This window comes from Acomys minous (genome assembly GCF_964271855.1).
Source record: "Acomys minous genome assembly, chromosome: 14".
Classification (NCBI taxonomy): Eukaryota; Metazoa; Chordata; class Mammalia; order Rodentia; family Muridae; genus Acomys; species Acomys minous.
In genome coordinates this window covers 22,800,559-22,820,888 of record NC_140496.1, presented here as the reverse complement: position 1 = coordinate 22,820,888, position 20,330 = coordinate 22,800,559, and the positions used below count along the sequence as shown (strand labels likewise).

The 20,330-nt window shown below is 53.3% G+C and overlaps 3 protein-coding genes across 4 annotated transcripts; 2 read left to right on the top strand and 1 right to left on the bottom strand.

Moving 5' to 3' along the window:
* Nucleotides 1-133: 133 nt before the first annotated feature.
* Nucleotides 134-8,028, bottom strand: EXOC3L1 (exocyst complex component 3 like 1). The gene is given in 15 exon segments (XM_084756721.1): nt 134-361; nt 452-576; nt 662-817; nt 895-1,017; nt 1,117-1,246; nt 2,093-2,203; nt 2,485-2,585; nt 2,688-2,813; nt 3,077-3,194; nt 3,267-3,876; nt 4,824-5,043; nt 5,124-5,299; nt 5,506-5,553; nt 5,556-5,638; nt 5,860-8,028. Coding segments are annotated over 15 exon segments (2,598 nt in total). The 5' UTR covers nt 6,141-8,028; the 3' UTR covers nt 134-171.
* A 22-nt stretch (nt 8,029-8,050) lies between these two features.
* Nucleotides 8,051-15,690, top strand: E2F4 (E2F transcription factor 4). 2 transcript variants are annotated; one of them, XM_084756742.1, is made up of 10 exons: nt 8,051-8,266; nt 8,684-8,793; nt 8,927-9,088; nt 9,391-9,434; nt 10,205-10,266; nt 10,467-10,764; nt 11,363-11,506; nt 14,506-14,553; nt 14,748-14,792; nt 14,888-15,690. In XM_084756742.1, the coding sequence occupies exons 1-10, from the start codon at nt 8,132-8,134 to the stop codon at nt 15,001-15,003; spliced, it is 1,164 nt and encodes a 387-aa protein (XP_084612868.1). In that variant the 5' UTR covers nt 8,051-8,131; the 3' UTR covers nt 15,004-15,690. The 2 variants fall into 2 exon arrangements, with proteins under 2 accessions (XP_084612868.1, XP_084612867.1); XM_084756741.1 differs by having other exon boundaries at nt 8,105-8,266; nt 11,294-11,506.
* Nucleotides 15,691-15,966: 276 nt separating this feature from the next.
* On the top strand, nt 15,967-20,330 carry ELMO3 (engulfment and cell motility 3). Its single transcript, XM_084756722.1, has 20 exons — nt 15,967-16,176; nt 16,314-16,354; nt 16,444-16,516; nt 16,681-16,731; nt 16,925-17,094; nt 17,183-17,282; nt 17,365-17,516; nt 17,601-17,679; nt 17,782-17,832; nt 17,914-18,036; nt 18,122-18,253; nt 18,352-18,453; nt 18,560-18,668; nt 18,777-18,913; nt 19,002-19,165; nt 19,268-19,380; nt 19,475-19,579; nt 19,688-19,770; nt 19,859-19,945; nt 20,031-20,330. Exons 1-20 carry the CDS (start codon nt 16,099-16,101, stop codon nt 20,241-20,243), a joined length of 2,163 nt encoding a protein of 720 aa, XP_084612848.1. The 5' UTR covers nt 15,967-16,098; the 3' UTR covers nt 20,244-20,330.

Below are 20,330 nucleotides of genomic sequence, written 5' to 3'. Positions count from 1 at the left end.
AGCTGTCCTCATAGGCGAGATGCTGACAGAATACTAGGACTGCAGTCAGGATTAGGTGTGCCTGCCACTATACATGGACCCTTAATTTTACCGCTGCTTTCAACACCCGCGTGCCCCAACACAGATTCAGACGTGCCGTTAACGTGGCTTTATTACGCAGACAAAGAGGTGTCAGGAGCAGGGACTCGAAGGGAGGCAGGAGGACAGAGAAGGCGTAGGCGTCGGTACTAGGCTGAAGAGTGCCCGGCGGCCAGTGGAAGGTGAGGGCGGTGGGCCGGCCTGCAGCGAGCTGAGTGCTGCCTGGCGATGCTCTCGGGACACGTCCCCGCGCAGGTCCAAGAGGGCGGAGACATGATCCTCGCTGCAAGAATACCACCAGTTGCGTGAGTCCGGTCCTTGTTCTCCTGGGCCCCTCCTCCCCTGTTTCCCCCCACTTTTCCTCCCCCCGCACCTCACGTCGGGAAATTGCTGTCTCAGGCCTGCCACCTCCAGGCCAAGCAGCGTGGGGTCGTGAAGGTTGAGCAGTTCACTCAGCGCAAGCAGTACCGGCGCGCAATGAGCGCTCTCCTCCAAGCCCTGAACACGTTAGAACAAGGTTTTCCAGCCAGTCCTGAGCTCCAACCGAGATTCTCGGCTGTCTGCCCTCCCAATGAACTCTCACCAAACCAAGGAAAAGCTCCTTAAGCTGGGCAGCATCATGCCTAAGGCGCTCAGCCACCTGGGTCCGCTCGTCCGCACCTCGGCACACGAGGCGGCCCTGCATCAGCGCGCGTAGGTATTGCAACACCACGGTTCGTTCCGCCTCTGCCAGCAGCAGCTACAGGACAGTAACCAATTTGAGTACAGATTGCCATCATCACTGCCCCTCCCCCAGCTTTCCGCTCCCCGCCCCACCTGGACAGCAGGCTTCCGCACGCGCCCGAAGTCCTGGCAGAAGTGCGAAGTCTGTTCACACACGCCGTCCAGCAGCTCAGAACTCAGTAGCCACTGGCGCGAGGGCAGAGCGGCGAACAGGGGCTAAGGAAAGCATAGCAGAGCCGGGGCTCGAGAAATGATCCGGATCCCGTAGAGACCACCATAAATACACCGTGTTTCCCTTCATATTACCATCCCCACCTGGAGCTCAACCTGCAGTGCTTCCAATACCAGGCGACAGACCCTCCTCAGTACGTCGTCCAGCGCGGCCTCTACTGGAGCTAAGATCCCTGAAGCTTCCCGGTCAGGCAGCAGGACTGATACCGAAGACCTGAACCAACCGTAAGTACTACTTCAGGACCAAGGCCAAGGCTCTCATGGCCCCTCCTGTAGTCATCCATTCTGGCGCCACCTTGTGGTCTAAAGTGTCCGGTAGGAGCCGAGACGGGAAGGGCGGCTCTGAATTTATGGTCTCAGGTACTCTGAAAGGCTAGGACAGGAATGCCCAGAGCTCTGTCTTGCCCTTTCCTGTTACTTTGTTTTTCGGAGGGGAGCTAATCTTAGTCAAGAGGGAGTAAAACTCCTCAGCTTGTATGTCTGTCCTCCCTGTACCAACTACAAATAGCATAATACTCAAGGAGCTAGCCAGTTTGAGGTCAGCCTGCACTACGGACTGCCGCTCGTCTCAGAGCAGGAGGAAGAGTGGAAGGAAATTTTTCTTATTCATAACTGCAATCTCAGACATTATCTGATATAGACTAGAGCCTTGATAAGTAGTTGCCGAAAGAATGTGGTAGTTATTTGACATCTTTATCTCATACAATTCTCTGACTATTTTATTGTTACCCAAATAATACGAATAAGAAAAGTTCCTGGGCTTGGTGGCGCACTCCTTTAATCCCAGCACTCGGGAGGCAGACGCAGGCGGATGGCTGTGTGTTCGAGGTCTGCCTGGTCTACAAAGTGAGTCCAGGACTGCCAAGGCTAACACAGAGAAACCCTGTCTCAAAAAAACAAAACAAAACAAAAAAGACAAGTGACAAGTACCTTGCTGTACAACTAGCAATTGGCAGAACTAGGATTGGAACCCCCATCTTTGTGGGCCCAAAGTGGTTCTAATGTGGGTGGCATCCATGTGACACAGATACTCAGAAGGGTGTTAGTGAAAGTGTAGTACCTCAGTTCGGACTGGTGGTTAAGGGCAGCCAGTAGGTAGGGCACGTAGTGAGGGGCCACAGCTTCTCCCCTGAGGTGGCCTCGAGAGAAGCGGATCAGAGCGTCACTGAAACTGGAGATGGGCGGGGGGGGGGGGAGTTTGCTTGGGTTTGCTGTTACTCTGGCACACACACCCCCCCCCCAGAACTTTTGTCCCACGTTCAAGTCCTTGTTTAAAGGAACCCTTCCCCACTGGCCTGTCCTATTCACTCAGAGCCCTTTTGGCTGTCTGGGGAGCACAGCCGGAGATTGTAAATGTGCCACCACCACCACCACCACCCCCCCCCCACCACCCCACCCCCCCACCCCACCCCAACCCCCCACCCCACCCCACCCCCCCGCCGCTTGGCAAACCTCCTCAAGAATGCGCCCAGCTCTGACAGAGCCATGTCGCACACCCGGCGATGCAGCGAGTCGCTGACCATGCTGGTCACTTGGATGTTTTCAGCGAGGATCTACAGACAGGGAGGAGCAGCCTTTAGAAATCCCCAGGGCAGGCCCATCATCTCCCCTTTCCTTTGTGGGAGCCACCCACATACCTGGGTACTTTCACCCACCTGCAGGACAATGGCTGGCATTGGTGAGTGGTAGAAACCGGCTGGGTCTGCGCTGGGCTCCTGCTCCCTGCTCCACTCTGCTACCTCTCCAACCAGTGCCTTCTTCAGCCACTGAGCCACACTTACCTGGCAAGAAAGGATAAGGCATCAGAGTACCGACGACAAGACATTCAACTAGCCGGGCGCACGCCTGTAATCCCAGCACTCAGGGAGGCGGAGGCAGACAGATCGCTGTGAGTTCGAGGCCGGCCTGGTCTACAAAGTGAGTCCAGGACAGCTAAGGCTACACAGAGAAACCCTGCCTCGAAAAACAAAAAAAAAACAAAACAAAAAAAAAAAAACCCAGAAACAACAACAACCACTCAACTAAGACAGCAGTCACTAGTCACCTGGACCTGGGCCACAAATGCTGCCTCCAGCTGCTCAATGTCCTCCGAGGTCAGGAGGGGTTCTAGCTGTGACACGTCAGCCTCAGGCCCCAGTTCCAAGTGTCCCATCATTTCCTTCCTGGAAATAGATAGCAGGATGCCATACCGAGCCTCCAATCTCCCCACTTCCCGCTTCTCCAAGAACACTCACCCCATGTATACGTGCAGTGCCCAGTGCAGCAAGGCAAAGGTGTCAGCAGCTCCCAGCTCAGGCCCTGAAAGGAGTTGCCGCACACTTCTGCGCAGGCCGTTGTGCAGGGTGTGGGCCCACAGCTGAACCACGTGGTAGTTTGGTGGGCAGCAGGGTGCCACTAGTGCCTCCGCCGTTGCCAGCTCAGCAGGCAAGGCTACCTGCAGAGCCTCGAGCCACCCTGCCAGGGCTCCTGGCTCAGGTAGCACAGGCGATGAGAAGTGGACCCGCTCCAGGCCCTCCTGTAGGGCCCGAAGACATCGCTGCCTCCAGTCTCGGGGTGTCTGCTCCAGGATTGTACGCTCAGTCTCCACCTCTGCCACACGAACAGCAGCTACCAGCAGGGCTGGATCCTCACGTGCCAGTCGTCCTGCAGCCCCTGCGGCGGCCTCCACAGCTTGGCCCAGCGCCTCAGCCAGAAGGCCCAGGCCCTGGAAGATGGGCAACTCCTGCCCTCCGAGGGGTGTCCATGTCTCCCCTTGCAGCTGCTCTAGCTCCCGCAGGCTCACATATGCCTCCAAGAATCGCTGAGCATCTATCAGGGTCTGCGTGTGGGCCACGGCAGCCGGCACTAATGAAGAAAGAAGGTGGCTTGAGGCCTCAGCCGTCCTACCTGTGCCATTGGGACAGCAAGGGATACTGAGGTCTTGAGACTGCTGTGGTGTGTTAAATATTTACTAATAAGCACTGCAAAGCATTGGTTAATCTGAATATCCAGACTAAGGCCTACAGTTGGGCCATATGTCAACCCCTGAGCCAATAGAACATGAAATCAAGAGTGCTGGGGAGGTGGGTGGCCGAGGAGAGAGATGGCTCAGTGGTTAGCGCTTGCTGCTGCTCTTTCGCAGAGGCCCCGGGTTTGATTCATGGCACCGAGGTGGCAGCTCACAGCTGCCTATAACTCCAAGGGGGATCTAAGCCCTTTTCTGACCCCTGCATGTACCAGGCACTCAAACATTCCCTTAAAATACAAGTCTTAAAAAAAGAATGCTGGAGGCAGACAAAATTAACAAAAGAAATGGGAAGCCACTGTAATTGCTATTCACCCACCTTTTTAGGGAAATATTTACAAACATAGCTACATTTATACTGGTATTTATGTGCATATATATTGATGCATATATATGTGTGTGTATATATACATATATGGATGCAAGAATGTATTGTACTTTGTATATATGTGTAATTTGGGGGGGGGGTGTCTGGGATTGAATTTAGGGCCCTGCACATACTAAGAACATGATCTACCAGAGCTACAGCCAAAGCCCTCCCAGTATGGAAGTCATGGTGCTCCCAGCCACATAATGGATTTTCCACGCTGACTTTAACAGGCCCAGCTGTTAAACCCCAGGATGAGCTGATCGTGCCTTTTTCATATACTCTTTGAAGCCGATTCCTCTCTGGGATGTCTCTGGTGGGGCACCTCTGTACACAATCCCTTTCCTAGCGTCCCAGACGTTGATCAGTAAGTAGGGGTGTTTGTGGACTATTAGAAGGGCCCCCCTGCACGCCACACACCTGCTTGTAGTCTTGGCAGCAACCGAGTCAGGACCTGAAGTTGCTTGTGCTGGATAACACATTCCCTTAGGGGCTTCAGCGTTTGTGAGGTCTGAGACAAACCCTGGAGTAAGTGATGGGCCTGGCTCAGGGCTTCCCTCGTTCCCCGCACAGCCTCGAGGGCTCGGGCCAGTTGCCACACGCCGGTCTGAACACCTTCCAGGTATGACTGCACCACTGACTGTAGAGAGAGTTAGCTAGCAAGGCCTGGCCAGCGCTGCAGCCCACTACCACACTACCACTCCCCTGTCCTATACCCACCTTGATCCGTGCCTCCAAGGAGTAGTTTCGCTGTACTTCACGGCTGCGGTACTGGGCCAGCCTGGCCAGCTGCTCTGGCCGGTAGAAGATGCCTGAAGCCCATTTGAGTGCTGCACCCCGAGCCAGCTGTTCTGCCCTCTCTTGCTCTGGCCACTCAGACCCCGGGCAGGAAGAGCCTGGGCAGTCGTGTCAGTCAGGGAGGGCCTGTGGCTAACAAACTGGCTGCCCATCTGTTTCCTCGGCCTATCCCCAGGACAGTTCACTCTTAACTATCCTACAGAGCTCTAGCCGGACCTGGCAGGAAAACCCAACCCCACTTTTACCATTTTTTTTTTCTTCCCATCATCCTTCCCCCCAAGCCCAGATAGCACGGCTCTCATACCAGGACAAAGTGTGGGCTGTATTTCATCTTTGGCTGCTGAGTCCATGGTGTGCCCTGGGGAGCGGGAGTTTCAGTAGGAGTTGGAGTGAGAGCCTGGAAAAGATCAGGCACAGTGGATGTCCCTTTGGCCCCTCTGGGGAGGGAGCAAGGTCCCTGCCTAGTAGCCTCTTCAGGAAATAAGAGAGAAGGCAGGACAATAGAAATGGGATACCTGGGAGGCCTTGGCCCTACAGGGTTCTGAGTTGTGCCTCTGCCGATGCCAAGTGTGAGAGCACGCATAAAGGGCCTACCGCGCTAGCTGCACGGCCCCTTTTCTGCTCCGTAATGCCCAGGACAGTTTGGTACAGAGCTTACCGGATCTGACTGGTGTCCAATTCTCCCTCCTCTGCAAATGGCCTTGGCCTTGAGAACAGCCGCCTCTCTCCTGCAGAGCTGGGCACACCCTCACTATTCCCAGGACCTGAGTGCCTCCAGCTTCTCTGGCACCGGCAACCAAATTCCTCTCCCCAAGGAAGCCTCTCTCCCCCACTTCCCAGCCCAGAAGCCCCTTCTCCCTCCAGTTCCCTCCCTCTCCAAAGCAGAAAGAAAGGAAGGAAGTCGAGTCTCTGGAACTTTATTCCCAACAGGAAAAGCATCTGCACCGTGGTGGGGAGAGCTGGGCGCCACTTCCTGTGGGGTGGGGGCAGGGGTGAACTCCTTGTGATCACCAAGTCTTGACCAGCCTACCTCGGACTTCTTAGTGATCAAGGAACACGCATGAACATATAAAAGCTGATTTGGCCTCAAGCTGGTGTGAAGGATGACCCTTCCATGTGTTGTTGATGTGGCTGTAAGCATGACAGTATGAGGACTCAGTATGAGGGCCCAGCAGAAAAGGGTATGCCCGTCTGTAACGTGAAGACCGCTGTCGTGAGAACGTCCCGTGGGAGATGGCAGGCAGTGATCAGAAAGGTTATGTTGTTCCTGACAGTGATAAGGAGCCACAGAGGACACTAAATGATAACAACGTGATAACCACTTAGTGAACAACCCAAACCCATCCCTCAGAAGGGACCCATGTTTCCTAGCTGCCAGAAGCCTAGGCTGCTGAGGGCTTGCAGCTGAAGTTCCGAGTCAGTATTGACGCACAAGTAAGTACCCTTGCTGAACATGAACGCCTCAGAAAGACTGCCCCAATTTCAGAGCTCACACCATGGACCCTATTATAGCTAGGTCCTCTGAACTCTGCTGTTTTACACTCTTGCAAGTGTGAATCTTCAGTAGACTTGCTGAAGGCAGTTTGACCAACATAAACAAGCAATAAGTGATGTTAATAAGACTTGCGGCCTGGCACGGTGGCACACACCTTTACTCCCAATGCTTGGGGAGGCAGAGGCAGGTGGATCACTAAGTTTGAGGTCAGCCTGGTCTACAAAGTGAGTCCAGGACAGCCAAGGCTACACAGAGAAACCCTGTCTTGAAACACCAAAATAAATAAATAAATAAATAAATAAATAAATAAATAAATAAAAAGACTTTCCCATTGGCAAGATGGTTCAGAGGTTGAGTATTTGCTGCTTTTGCAGAGGATAAGGGTTCAATTCCCAGCACCGATATGGCAGCTAATAGCTGCCTGTTAACTCCAGCTCCCAGAGATCTGACACCCTTTTCTAAACCTCCCTGAGTACTTGCACACATGTGCACAAACACACACAATAATAATAGGAATAAAGCCTTTTAAAAATCAAAAAGTAGCTGGGCGTGGTGGCGCACACCTTTAATCGCAGCACTCTGCCAGGCAGAGACAGGCGGATCAACCTGAGTTTGAGGCCAGCCTGGTCTACAAAGGTAGTCCAAGATAGCCAAGGCTACACAGAGAAAACCCTGTCTTAAAAAAACAAAACAAAACAAAAAAGTAAATGAGATTTGCACAGAGTCCTTCCTATATGTTAGGAGCTGCCTTAAAGGCTTTACTTAATAGTCACACATAGGCAAATCCCTTTGCATGGTCTAAGTGGTGGTTGTAAATAAGACTCTCGGCCTTTTTGAGCTGTATAGTAGCACCGAGGCCAGAGAAAAATGATGCTGGAACTAAATAAGAGAAGTAGAGATGGACGAAGTGGGCAAGCTAGATAAAGTTCTTGCTGGCTTATCAGGAAGTAAAGAACAGCAATAGCAGAAATGATCTCAAAACAGCGGGGAAGCCTTTAGGATCAGTTTTAATAGGCTAAGCTAATTAGGCAGTATGGCTTCCCTTTCCCTAGATGGGGTGTTCCAGCAGTTAGCAGTGTGGAGGCAAGATAGCAAGGAATAATCGGGTGGTTTCCTCTTCTCTACTGCCAGGACTGCTCACTGACCTCCTTCACTTTCTGCTATACAATTAGTTTGTCCAATTAATTAAATTCTCCTAGCTGTCCTAAAGAGTTGCTTTCGTTTTCTTTGGTAATGTTATATTTGCTGATGGTCCCCGAAGTTTTACGTCCGTATCTGCAGACAAGAATTGTACCAGATACCCTGGGAGGGCGCGGAGCGGAAGCGGAAGTAGCCGTGATCGCTCCGGTGGCTGGGCGACTAGAAACGGAAGCGGAAGTGGCGCCGCCGCCGGCCTGGCCTGGCCTGGCTGTGGGGAGGCGGGCGGGCGGGCGCGATGGCGGAGGCCGGGCCACAGGCGCCGCCGCCCCCGGGTACTCCAAGCCGGCACGAGAAGAGTCTGGGACTTCTCACCACCAAGTTCGTGTCGCTTCTGCAAGAAGCCAAGGACGGCGTTCTTGACCTCAAGCTGGTGCGGCCCGGCCTCAGGGGCGATAGGGGGAGATGGTGGGGCCCAGGCCTGGACCAGGAGCGGGGAACCGCCGGGAAGGCCCCCTCTGAGTCCTCCGGCAGCTGGCCGCCACCAGTGTGCTTTCTCGCGAGAGAGGCGGAAGGTGGTTTTCATTCGCTCAAGGCATTGCGCCTCGGCTCTGTCTGGGTCGCGGCTGCAGGTGCTTGCCCTCGTGGCCTTCCGTGCCTAGCACAGGGAAACGAGCATCGGAGTGGCAGAGCACAGCCAAGCCGAGACTCTCTGCAGCACACCGCGGGAGTGATGGGAGGGAACTCCGAGGGTGGGACACGAGGACCCCCACTGCAGACTAAAGGTATGGGGGGGGGGCACGCTGTTGAGAGTCGGCCTAGCTAGCGTTCATTGTCTTCTACCTGCCAGGCAGCCGACACTCTAGCTGTGCGCCAGAAACGGCGGATTTATGACATCACCAACGTGTTGGAAGGTATTGGTCTGATCGAGAAAAAATCCAAGAACAGCATCCAGTGGAAGTGAGTAGGGATGTTTGGGAGGGCAGTGTGTCAAGGGGGTTGTTGGGGTGACGGTTGTAGGAGAGAGCGGAGGTCTTGGGGGCTCAGGAGGTCTTAGCAGTCCCTGTCCGCATCTCTCATTGCTGTGCTCCAGGGGTGTCGGGCCAGGTTGCAATACCCGGGAGATTGCCGACAAGCTGATTGAGCTCAAGGCGGAGATCGAGGAGCTGCAGCAACGGGAGCAAGAACTTGACCAGCACAAGGTGTGGGTGCAGCAGAGCATCCGGAATGTCACGGAAGACGTCCAGAACAGCTGATATCCTCTGGCAGTCCCTGCCCTGGGGCGTGGGCAAGGGGCCTTCAGCTGGTTTTGCTCTGTGGAGCTCTGGGCCCAGTCCCTCTTGGAAGAGATATCGTGGAATCCCTGGTCAGATGGCAGATGTGAGGTTCCCTTCTCTTCCAATCTTACCCCATGATCCTCACCTACTTGGACCCCAGGTTCCAGAACTTTCTCTGAGGGCTTGTCTGTCAGATATCTCCTAAAACCCTGGGTCTCTTCTGTGGTCTGCCATCTGGCACAGTAAGAACGGCACCAGCTGTTCTCCTTAACCCCCACACCTTGGCCTACGTGACTCATGAAGACATCTGCAGATGCTTTGCTGGTGAGCAGAGCCTGGGTAGGGGGATCTAGGGGTGGGACTGAGCTACACCACTGAGTCCTGAGCATCAGGGTCAATGCTCAAGGAGAAGTTCTCTCTCTTAAGAGGGTTCCTGTTGCTCACTTAAAGATAAACCAGTAATGGTAAGCCTCAGTTTGAAAGTCACTGGGACTCCATAGAGACCGATAATACTGAGAGGGTAGAGGGTCCCCACAGGTGTGCTCTCATCAGCAGTGTTCACTGGGTTTTCTTCTTGGACATGATAGTGGCCCAGAGGGGGAAAAGAGGATGTGTACATGTGTATTTGTGTGCACAGTCTTACAGGAGTCAGTGGTGTCCATTTCTAATATGTAGTTAGTTCCATTGCATGCTCAGAACATCTGCTGCTAGGGACAAGCATCATTTGAGGAGTGAGGTGGTACCTGTGGCCAGTGACCTCACTCCAGAATGTGATTGTATGTTTAATTCCAGCACTTAGGAGGCAGCGGAGGTCAGATCTTTTGAGTTTGAGGGTAGCCTGGTCTACATTTCAAGTTCTGGGACAGGCAAGACTTCATAAAAATACCGTGTCTCAAAATGAAGTGTGTTTACACTTGTATTTTCTGGTTATTGAGCACAAGGTTTTGAAGAGAGAAGAATTGTAGCTCTACCCATTGCTCTGGATTGGTAGAGGCTTAATGTTGAGTCTCTTAAACTTGCTCCAATGAATAGACACTTCTCTCCTAGCTCAGATTGAGCTCATGAGCCCTGACCCATTGTCCTTGTCATTCTAGGAGACACCCTCCTTGCCATCAGGGCCCCGTCAGGCACCAGCCTAGAGGTGCCCATCCCAGAGGTAGGCGCTCATCCCTGGCGGGCGGTATCAACTGAGGGCGGCTCCTGGCTGTGAGGTGTGATAAGCTGTGGGTGGGGCAGGTGGGCAGCCTGGAGTTTGGGTTATCGGGTGGACTGGCAGATGAGGAGTGGGAAGACAGAGGCAGGAGCCATGCCTGCTGCAAGGCTGTTTGCTCCCCATCTTCTGCCACTCACCTCCAGGGTCTTAATGGTCAGAAGAAGTACCAGATTCACCTGAAGAGCGTGAGCGGCCCCATCGAGGTGCTGCTGGTGAACAAGGAGGCCTGGAGCTCGCCACCTGTGGCTGTGCCTGTTCCCCCCCCTGACGATCTGCTCCAGAGTCCACCTGCTGTTTCTACACCTCCACCTCTACCCAAGCCTGCCTTAGCTCAACCCCAAGAAACCTCTCGTCCAAGCAGTCCCCAGCTAACTACCCCAGCTCCTGTCCTTGGCAGCACTGAAGTCTCAGAGGTAGCAGACCAGACAGCTGAGATTGCAGGTGAGACGCTCTAGTAGGATGTGGCAGGATATTTTTTTGGAGCCCACAAGAAGGTGTCTGTGTCATGGAGTGCTGTACTGAGATAGAAGAGGCTCCTGGGGTCCCCGCCTAGCTTTTCTTGGTGTCACAGTTACTCTTTTCTTCTTTTTTGTTACTCCATTTATTTATTTGTGAGGGGGAGACATGGCACAGCATACATGTGGAAGTCAGAAGAGGTCAGATGACAACTTGGCCACCAGTGTTTTTATTCACTAGGCCATCTCACTTGCCCTGAATATGACCTTTCCAACAAGGAAGCTTTGGCTATATATGAGGCATCAATAGGGAAGTTTATCTAATGGATCCTGGTAACCTCATGATCTCCCTCCTCCAGGACTTGTGCTCTATCTCAGTTGCCTTTTCTAGGTTGTTTCTTGGTAGCAAGTGATGGCTAAGTCTTCTTGGGTTTTGGGTACCAGCAGTATGGTCATCCTGGCCATAGGATCCATTTCCTGACTCCATGTGATTGGGTCTGGGGATGTGGTTGCAGTGAGTGGTAGCCCTGGAACTGAAAACAAGGACAGTGGTGAACTCAGCTCACTCCCACTGGGCCTGACAGCACTGGACACTCGACCTCTGCAGTCCTCTGCTCTACTAGACAGCAGCAGCAGCAGCAGCAGCAGCAGCAGTAGCAGCAGCAGCAGTTCATCTGGACCCAACCCGTCTACCTCCTTTGAGCCCATCAAGGCAGACCCCACAGGTGGTAAGTACTTAACTGAGGGGGAGAAGAGCAGCAGGAAGAGTCCAGCCTTAGCCTAGTGTTACATCAAATACACAGCTGGAGCTGGCAGTTCTTTCCTGCTAAGCCCTGCTCTCTGTCTGCCAGCCAGACAAGGGTGCCTAGTCTCAGGGTCGGTGCTGGTGCCTCTTGGCCCTTCCTGGAACTCCATTCCCCACCTGCCAACACTTGGAACATCAGTGAGCCTCACTCACTCTTTCTTCCTACTCTTTGTACTCACCCCACCATTGGTGCCTTTAAAAAGTAACCCATGTTGTACTTGTGTCTGTCTCCTAATCCCCCAGCCCAGTGCTGCAGCTGTGCTGCCCTTGGTATACTGCCTAGCCCAGCAGGTTTCCGCAGGGTACAGGTCTGGTGCGTTCTTGGTTTCTGCTGATGCTCTTTCCTCCTTTGTCTTTTCTGTTAGCTCTTGGCTTTTCTACTTCACTGGCAATTCCTTCCCATTTTGCACCTGGAGAGGGCCTCAGCTCTAGGGAGCTGATAATGGGTTTCAGTCTAGATCTTTTAGTCAATCTCTATGTCTGCCATCCGTCTTTTGCATCTCTGGTGGACACCTCATTCCTACATGTCTTCAACTGAACTTATCCACCCTGTTCTTAGTTTGCCTTTCAAGTTCTGTGTGCACTTTATAATTGGCTCCAGTCACCAGGCTTGAGACACCTCTGTTCTCAATCCTTTTGCTACCTACCTTACATTGGCTAAGTAAAGTCTGTGAGGCATCTCCTCTCATCCCTCTTGCATCCTCAGCATCCAGATAAGTGCAGGTCATCTTAAGTCTAGGTTTATAGTCATCCTTTCCCTTAGAACATTCTACCATCTGCCTACCTACCTACCTATCAGTAATTTCATGCATGTATACAATGTGATTTCTTGTTTGTTTTGAGACAGGGTCTCTATGTAGCTGGGGTCATCTCGGAACTTGCTATGTAGGTCAGGCTGGCCTCTGCCTCTTGTGTGCTAGGATGTGTGCCACTACACCCAGCTCTAAACAATATGTTTTGATCATTTATAAAATGACAACTCCCTCTCCCAAATGGGGGTTGGAGAGATGGCTCAAAGGTTAAGAGCACCGGCTGCTCTTCCAAAAGTCCTGCGCTTAATTCCCAGCAACCACATGACCATCTATGGTGTGATCTGATGCGCTCTTCTGGCCTGCAGGTGTACAGGCAGAGCACTGTATACATGATAATAAATAAATCTTCAAAATAAATAAAATGATACCCCCCCTTTGCCATACACCTACCTCTGCCTCACAAGTGCTGGGGTTGAAGGTGTGTGCCACCATGCCCAGCTCCATGTTCTCTTCTTTATAACCCATTCATTCTAATTAGTGCTACATGGCATACACAGATTTAAAAAAAAAAAGATTCCCCCTTTCCCAGCTAGTTAGAAGGCCTGATCTTATGTAGGTAGCCATAGCTGCTTGTGAGTTCAAGGACATGTTATATCCAAACCATAACACTTCCCCATCCTATGGCTTGTACATTCTTTCTATACCTCTTCACCAGTGTTCCCTGAACCTTGGGCTGAGCATTCAGCCTAATCTCAACACTTTGATCAGCTATGAGTTTTGCATTGACTCCTATCCATTTTCTCTGGTCAACAGATAAGCATAAAAATTAGGCAGTTTGATGATACGCCCATTTAGCAAAGCAACAGTAGTAAGGTCCCCCCATTGAGTCTATGGTCTCCCCTAGCCATGGGCTTTTGACAAGGTTTACAGTATCAGTCATGAATTCCTGTGGAGGGGAGGGAGTTGGTTATCTCCATAACAGCTGTGCCACTATTGCACCAAGTAGGCACATCTTGTCTGGTAGGTTAGTATAATGCCATGCAAAGTCTATTGCTTGTTAAAAATCATCCTTTTATTTACTTTCAGTAATGGAATGATCTACAATGTAACCCTGACTACTGAGACTTCTCAGTTTTAAATATGGCTGGGGATACAGCTCAGTGGTATAGTGTTTTCTGAACATGAGGAAAGGTGTTCAGTCACCAGCAGCAGCAGCAGCAAAAAGTACTGGAGGATGGAGAGATTGTGCATATGTACTCCTCCACAGAGTTAGTTCTTCCACCTTATTGTGGGTTCCAGGGATTGGATTTAGGATATAATATTTCAAGACAAGCACTTTTGTCTGCTGAGCTATCTCACTGCCCCGCTGCCCAAACCTGAAACTAAAAAGTTGCTGTGCATATGTGTGTGAATGCTGTATGTGAGTGCCTTCAGAGGCCAGAAGGGGGCATTGGATCCCCTGGAGCTGGAATTAGTGGTAGTTGTGAGCTCCTTGATGTGAGTGCAGGGAACCAAACTCAGGTCCTCTGCAAGGGCAGGAAACACTCTTAACCACTAAGCTGCCTCTCCAGCCCTAGACCTGAATGAGCTTCTGAGCCCTGCGTACAACATGCATCATGGTCTGTTCAGGTTTCTTTTGTTTTTTGGGACAGGGTTTCTGTGTGTAGCCCTGGCTGTCCTGGACTCACTTTGTAGACCAGGCTGGCCTCGAACTCACAGAGATCCACCTGCCTCTGCCTCCCAAGTGTTGGGATTAAAGGCGTGCGCCACCACCCTCCAGCTTCTGCTCAGGTTTCTTCTGTTTTTATTTCCTATATGTGCCCTCCCAGTCAGAGGTCTATCCTCTGTCAAAATGTTTTCTTTCACCTGTTAGGTACCTGGCCCAGAGCAGGTACCCAGCAAAAGTTGGAGTGGAAAAGGCATCTTCTGTTAGAGAAGGTGTGCAGCCCAGTTCAGAAAGGGAGTTCTGCAGTGTCTCTGAGTTAGAACAGCTGTATTTGTCACCTGCACTGGGCCTTTGGTAACCTTGGCTCAGCACAGAATAACTTAGGTCAGCCAACATTTCCTCAGCTGTGTGGGACCCTGAGGCTTAATGGTGTATGATCTGAAGAAGGCTGCACTGCAGTGGACCAGCTGGACCTCCTTTGAGCTTGGCTTTCTTCTCTTTCAGTTTTGGATCTCCCCAAAGAGCTGTCAGAAATCTTTGACCCCACACGAGGTAGGCTGTGTTTCTCTTTTGGAATGGATGTAGGGAGTGAGGAACATAATTTTGAGTTCCCTTCTGAGGATATGTGGTGGGTATCCCAGAAAAAGGGTGAGGCTCCTAACAGGTGTGCACGTGTGTGTCATTCTTGGGCTTTGGTGGGAGGAGAGGGGAGAGCCAGAATCTGAGTGAATTGTGTTCATTCCCAGAGTGCATGAGCTCCGAGCTGCTGGAAGAATTGATGTCTTCAGAAGGTGGGTAGCCCAGGAATACGGGGGAAGCTTTGAGCAAAGGGTTGGGTGACTGCTGGGGGTCAGGGCCTAAGACCTCGGTGTAATGTTCTCTGCAGTGTTTGCCCCCCTCCTCCGACTTTCTCCACCTCCTGGAGACCACGATTACATCTACAACCTGGACGAGAGTGAAGGTGTCTGTGATCTCTTTGATGTTCCTGTTCTCAACCTCTGACTAACAGGGACATGTCCTGTGCAGCGGCAACCCAGACTCTCCCCCATCTTCACCCCCAGCTTGAGAGCCCCTGACGTAGCTTCCTCAGTTGCTCAGTTCTGGCCATGCTCCCCTGTCTTGCACTGGCACCTGTGACTGTGCTGGCAGAGCAGGGAAGAGAGCTTAGCGCTCTCTACATGGAGCCAAGTGTTTGCCTTCTTTTCTGGAGCCTTCTCCAGCTAGGCTCAGCTGCCACTCAGTGGCACATCTGCCATTTCTACCAGCCACTCTTCTAAGGAGGGTTGGAAAGGAGGTGGAGCTGAGTGGCTGCCAGCCATCACTCTAATTTCCTTTCTGCGTGCTCACCCTGCGGCTTCTGGACCTCTCACATGTCCCCTTTCTGCTCCGCCCTAAGTCCTCAGAAGTCCGGGATAGCCATGGTGGAGGGGGTTAATAAGAAGGAATTGATGTGTCTAGCTAGGAATCTGGGTGGGTTGGTACTTGACGAGTGGCCCAACCTACTGATACCCCATACTCCCTTCACTTCCATTTATTCACTTATCCTAACTTAGAGCCATTTGCAGAGATTTAGAAAGATTTACAGTAACGAATGGATTCCTATATAAAGATTATTTTTATACTTTTTTCAGCAAAAGGAAATGTAATATTTGTACAGCATTCAAGTGAATAAAGACATGCCTAAGGCTATCTCTGATCTGGTTCTTTGGGGCCTCCTGGGATTGTTGGACTGTAGCTGGGACTGGGTGGGTCCCCTTTACTGGAATGGGAGGTGTGGCCGCCACTGCATAGGAAGCCTGACTTCCCAGTCTCCACCTGCTGCACCTTGGCGTGGGGCGGGGCCAGGCCTCCTCCGCGGGGCGGAGCAGGGCAGGACAGGCCGGCTTCTACCCTCCTACCCTTGAGATTAACCCGGAACTAGCAGAGGCTCCTTTGGGAAGGCCTCGGAGCCAGATCAGGAGTGGGAGCCTTAACTGTGAGTGCAGACCACTGAAGCCAGGCTTTAGACAGGCGGGCCTCACAGCTCCCAGCCTAGGTGCACCCCGGGTGGCACGTGGCACATTAGTGCAGAGTGCTGGCGGCCTCAGCGGCTGGAGTATGGCGCCCCCGCGGAACGTGGTGAAGATTGCCGTCCAGATGTCTGACGCCATCCCACAGCTTATCCAGCTAGACCAGGTCAATGGGGCTGTCAGAACTCTGCCTCCCACTTCTGGATTGTCTCTTTTCCCTCGGGCCAGCCCAGACCAACCCTCCCAGAAGTCCCTCACCCCAACTCCTTACTCTAATGACTTGAGTGACAACTCCACTTGCAGGCAAAGCCCCTGGCCACTGTGCTGAAGGAGGTGTGTGACGCGTAAGTGCTGCAGGCCTGGGCAAGTGGGGGAGGGGCAGGCGGGAAAGGAGGAGCCCTGGACTTCCCTGGCTGAGCTTCCTGCCCCGCAGGTGGAGCCTGACTCACCCGGAGCACTATGCCCTACAGTTTGCTGATGGGCACAAGAGATACATCACAGAGAATGTGAGCCCCTTCCCAGCCCCGCATTCCTCAGGTCCCTTTAACCGCCCTATATTCCTTCTCCCTGCTCTGAATGTGAGCTCTTTTACGACCCCACCAATTCATGATCCAGCTGACCGTTTCCCAGAGCACTCCTTAATGTCACTCCTTTCTGCTGTTTCCTTCAGAACCGCACGGAGATCAAGAATGGAAGCATCCTGTGCCTCAGCACCGCCCCAGTAATGCCCCTTTCAGCCCTCCCCTTCCTACCCCTCTGCTGGGCAGCTACTGCCTAGTACCCTCTGCAGCTGGTCTGGACACCCCAGCTCCTTAAGTACCCCACCTAGTGGACACTCAGGCGATCACAATTCCAGTTCTTGGGGTAACATTCTTGTCTAACCACTTCATCTTTCCTTACACTGCTCCCGGCAGGACCTGGAGGCCCGGCAGCTACTGGGTAGGCTGCAGAGTACAAGTCGTGAAGGGTGCTGTGAAGCCCTGAGAAGCCTGGTCCTGCTGGCCTCAGACATGACCTTTGCCCAGGAGGTCATCAGCCGTGACGGTCTTCAGAGACTAAGCACCATCATTGAAAATGGGGATGAGTGAGCACAGGGCCCAGGTGGACTGGGGGACATGGTAGGGCTTAGGGCTCTTGCTGTGCTCCTACTCATCCCCAGATGTTCTCTGTAGCCTAGGGGAGATGCTGGCCCTTGGTCTGAGGGCTTTCTTGGAGCTCATGGAACATGGTGTGGTGTCCTGGGAGACACTCAGCATCTCTTTTGTCAGGAAGGTGTGTATCCTTTTCCAGGGCTGTGGAGCAGTGCCAGCACCTAGCCCTCATGACTGGTAATGACACCCTCTACCCCAAACAGGTGGTGTCTTACGTGAACATGAACCTGATGGATGCCTCTGTGCAGCCCTTAGCCCTCAGGCTTCTCGAGAGTGTGACCTTGAGCAGCCCTGCCCTGGGCCAGCTGGTGAAGAGTGAGGTGCCACTGGATAGGCTGCTGGTGCACCTGCAGGTGTAAGCCTCCAGGGTGCAGTATGCATAGGGGAAGCAGTGCTGGGCTCTGGATGTAGACTTGAGCCTGCTCTCCTCTTGCCACAGAATGAACCAGCAGCTGCAAACCAAGGCTATGGCATTGCTGACAGCCCTTCTGCAGGGGGCTAACCCCGCTGAGCGTAAGGTGAGTGTTCTGTCCAGGGTGACCAAAGGAAGAGCAACAGCTGCTGGGTGCTGTGCTCCAGCTTAGGGCAAAGTCATCTAACCCTCTTGTCACCTCTCGCAGAACATGCTTGACTACCTATGGCAGAGGAATCTTCGCCAGTTCATCTACAAGGTAGGATGAACCAGGTCAGGGAGACCCTCTTCCCAGTCATCCCTCCCCAGTGAGTCTCACGCAAGCCTGGCTGTCTTCCAGAACATCATCCACAGTGCAGCACCCATGGGCGACGAGATGGCTCACCACTTGTATGTGCTGCAGGCTCTTACCCTGGGGCTGCTGGAGCCACGTATGCGGACACCACTTGACCCCTACAGCCAGGTGCAAAGGGCACAAAGGCTGGAGGGTTACCCAGAATTTTGCTTTCACTCTATGATACTGACATGCCCCTTCCCAATGACTTCAGGAACAGCGGGAACAACTGCAGGCCCTACGTCAGGCAGCCTTTGAACCAGAGGGGGAGTCCTTGGGGACAGGACTGAGTGCTGACCGCCGCCGGTCTCTCTATGTCCGAGAGTTCCGCAAGCTAGGCTTTTCTGTGAGTTACCTTGAACTTAGTTCTCTCCCAAACCTCCACCCTGACTAGTTATTCTAGAACTGTGGCCCTTCCTGAGCTATCTGCACTCTTATCTCTAGAACAGCAACCCAGCCCAGGACCTGGAGCGTGTGCCCCCTGGCCTGCTAGCCCTGGACAACATGCTTTACTTCTCCAGACATGCCCCTAGTGCATACAGCCGGGTTAGTAACAGAGTGGGAGGGGGGGGGGCAGGGAGGATGGCAGCCACACAACTGCATCGGGGTCTCCATGGAGGCCCTGTTCCCATTTCCTAACCCATGGCCTTAGTTTGTGCTGGAGAACAGCAGTCGAGAGGACAAGCACGAGTGCCCCTTTGCCCGGAGCAGCATCCAGCTGACGGTGTTGCTGTGTGAGCTGCTTCGTGTTGGGGAGCCTTGTGAGTTGGTCTGGATCCAGTGTATTTGGGGACGGGGGACGGAAGGGCAGAGAGGGCCAGGGGCTGCAGACACTTTCTCCCTGAGCCCCTCCTGCCCCCCCGCTCCAGGCTCCGAGACGGCCCAGGACTTCTCACCCATGTTCTTCAGCCAGGACCACAGTTTCCACGAGCTCTTCTGTGTGGCCATCCAGCTGCTGAATAAGACCTGGAAGGAAATGAGGGCAACACAGGAGGATTTTGATAAGGTGGGTGGGGTGGAAACGGCAAGGCCAGGGGGCTCTTCTGGGAAGGGGTCCAGAACACTGGTCCTACACTGAGCTTGGCTGGTCCTAGGTAATGCAGGTGGTTCGGGAGCAGCTAGCCCGCACCCTGGCTCTGAAGCCCACCTCCCTGGAGCTCTTTCGAACTAAAGTGAACGCCCTCACCTATGGGGAAGTGTTGAGGCTGCGGCAGACAGAGCGGCTGCACCAGGAGGGCACCTTGGCCCCTCCAATACTGTGAGTTGGTAGAGTGCTCCCGTCTCAGCCCCGACTTGCCCCAGTGCCCTGTGAGCCATGCTCCAAGTCAGCCCTGGTTAATGACCCGCACTCTCCATCCAGGGAGTTGCGGGAAAAGCTGAAGCCAGAGCTCATGGGTCTAATTCGCCAGCAGCGTTTACTCCGACTCTGTGAGGGAATGCTCTTCCGCAAGATCAGCAGCCGGAGACGCCAGGGTCTCTTGAATGGGCTGAACTGGGGGGGGGGGGTAGGGGGGTGGACATTGGGGTCAGAGCCCCTGTTATCACCCCTCTCTTCGCTTTTCTGCAGACAAGCTGTGGTTCTGCTGTTTATCCCCCAACCACAAAGTGCTGCAGTATGGGGATGTGGAGGAAGGTGCCCACCCACCCACCCTAGAGAGCCTACCTGAGCAGCGTAAGGAGGGAAGGGCTAGGGCTCCCACACCTCTCCTCCCTAGCCCTAGATGCTCCGTATCTTGGGTCAGCCTTGGGTTACAGTGATCAGCAAGTCTTCTGTCTACAGTCCCTGTGGCAGACATCAGGGCACTCCTAATGGGCAAGGACTGCCCCCATGTCCGGGAGAAAGGCTCTGGGAAGCAGAACAAGGTGACTGCAGTAGGGTGGGAGGCTCTGCCTCACCCACGCCCCTCTGCTGCCTGCTCCCCACTCAGTGTCCTTGCTCCCACTTTCCTAGGACCTCTATGAGTTGGCCTTCTCTGTCAGCTATGACCATGGGGAGGAAGAGGCATACCTCAATTTCATTGCTCCCTCCAAACGCGATGTAAGTGTCTGGGCCAGGCTGCTGGGCAGATGGGCAGGGGCACAGATGGGCAGGCCCTCACAGAGTTGGCCCTGTCCATCCCTAGTTCTACCTGTGGACAGATGGGCTGAGTGCCCTGCTGGGCAGCACCATGAGCAGTGAGCTGACTCGGCTAGACCTGGAGCAGCTGCTCACTATGGAGACCAAGTTGCGGTTGTTGGAACTGGAGAATGTACCCATTCCTGAGCAGCCTCCCCCAGTGCCCCCACCCCCTACCAACTTTAACTTCTGCTATGACTACAGCATCTCTGAGCCTTGACTGAAGTTGGCTTGTAGGTATGTGTCAAATCAGCTCTGAACCTGTGGGTTAATTAAGCCTGTTAATAAAGATGGACATGTCTTCAAA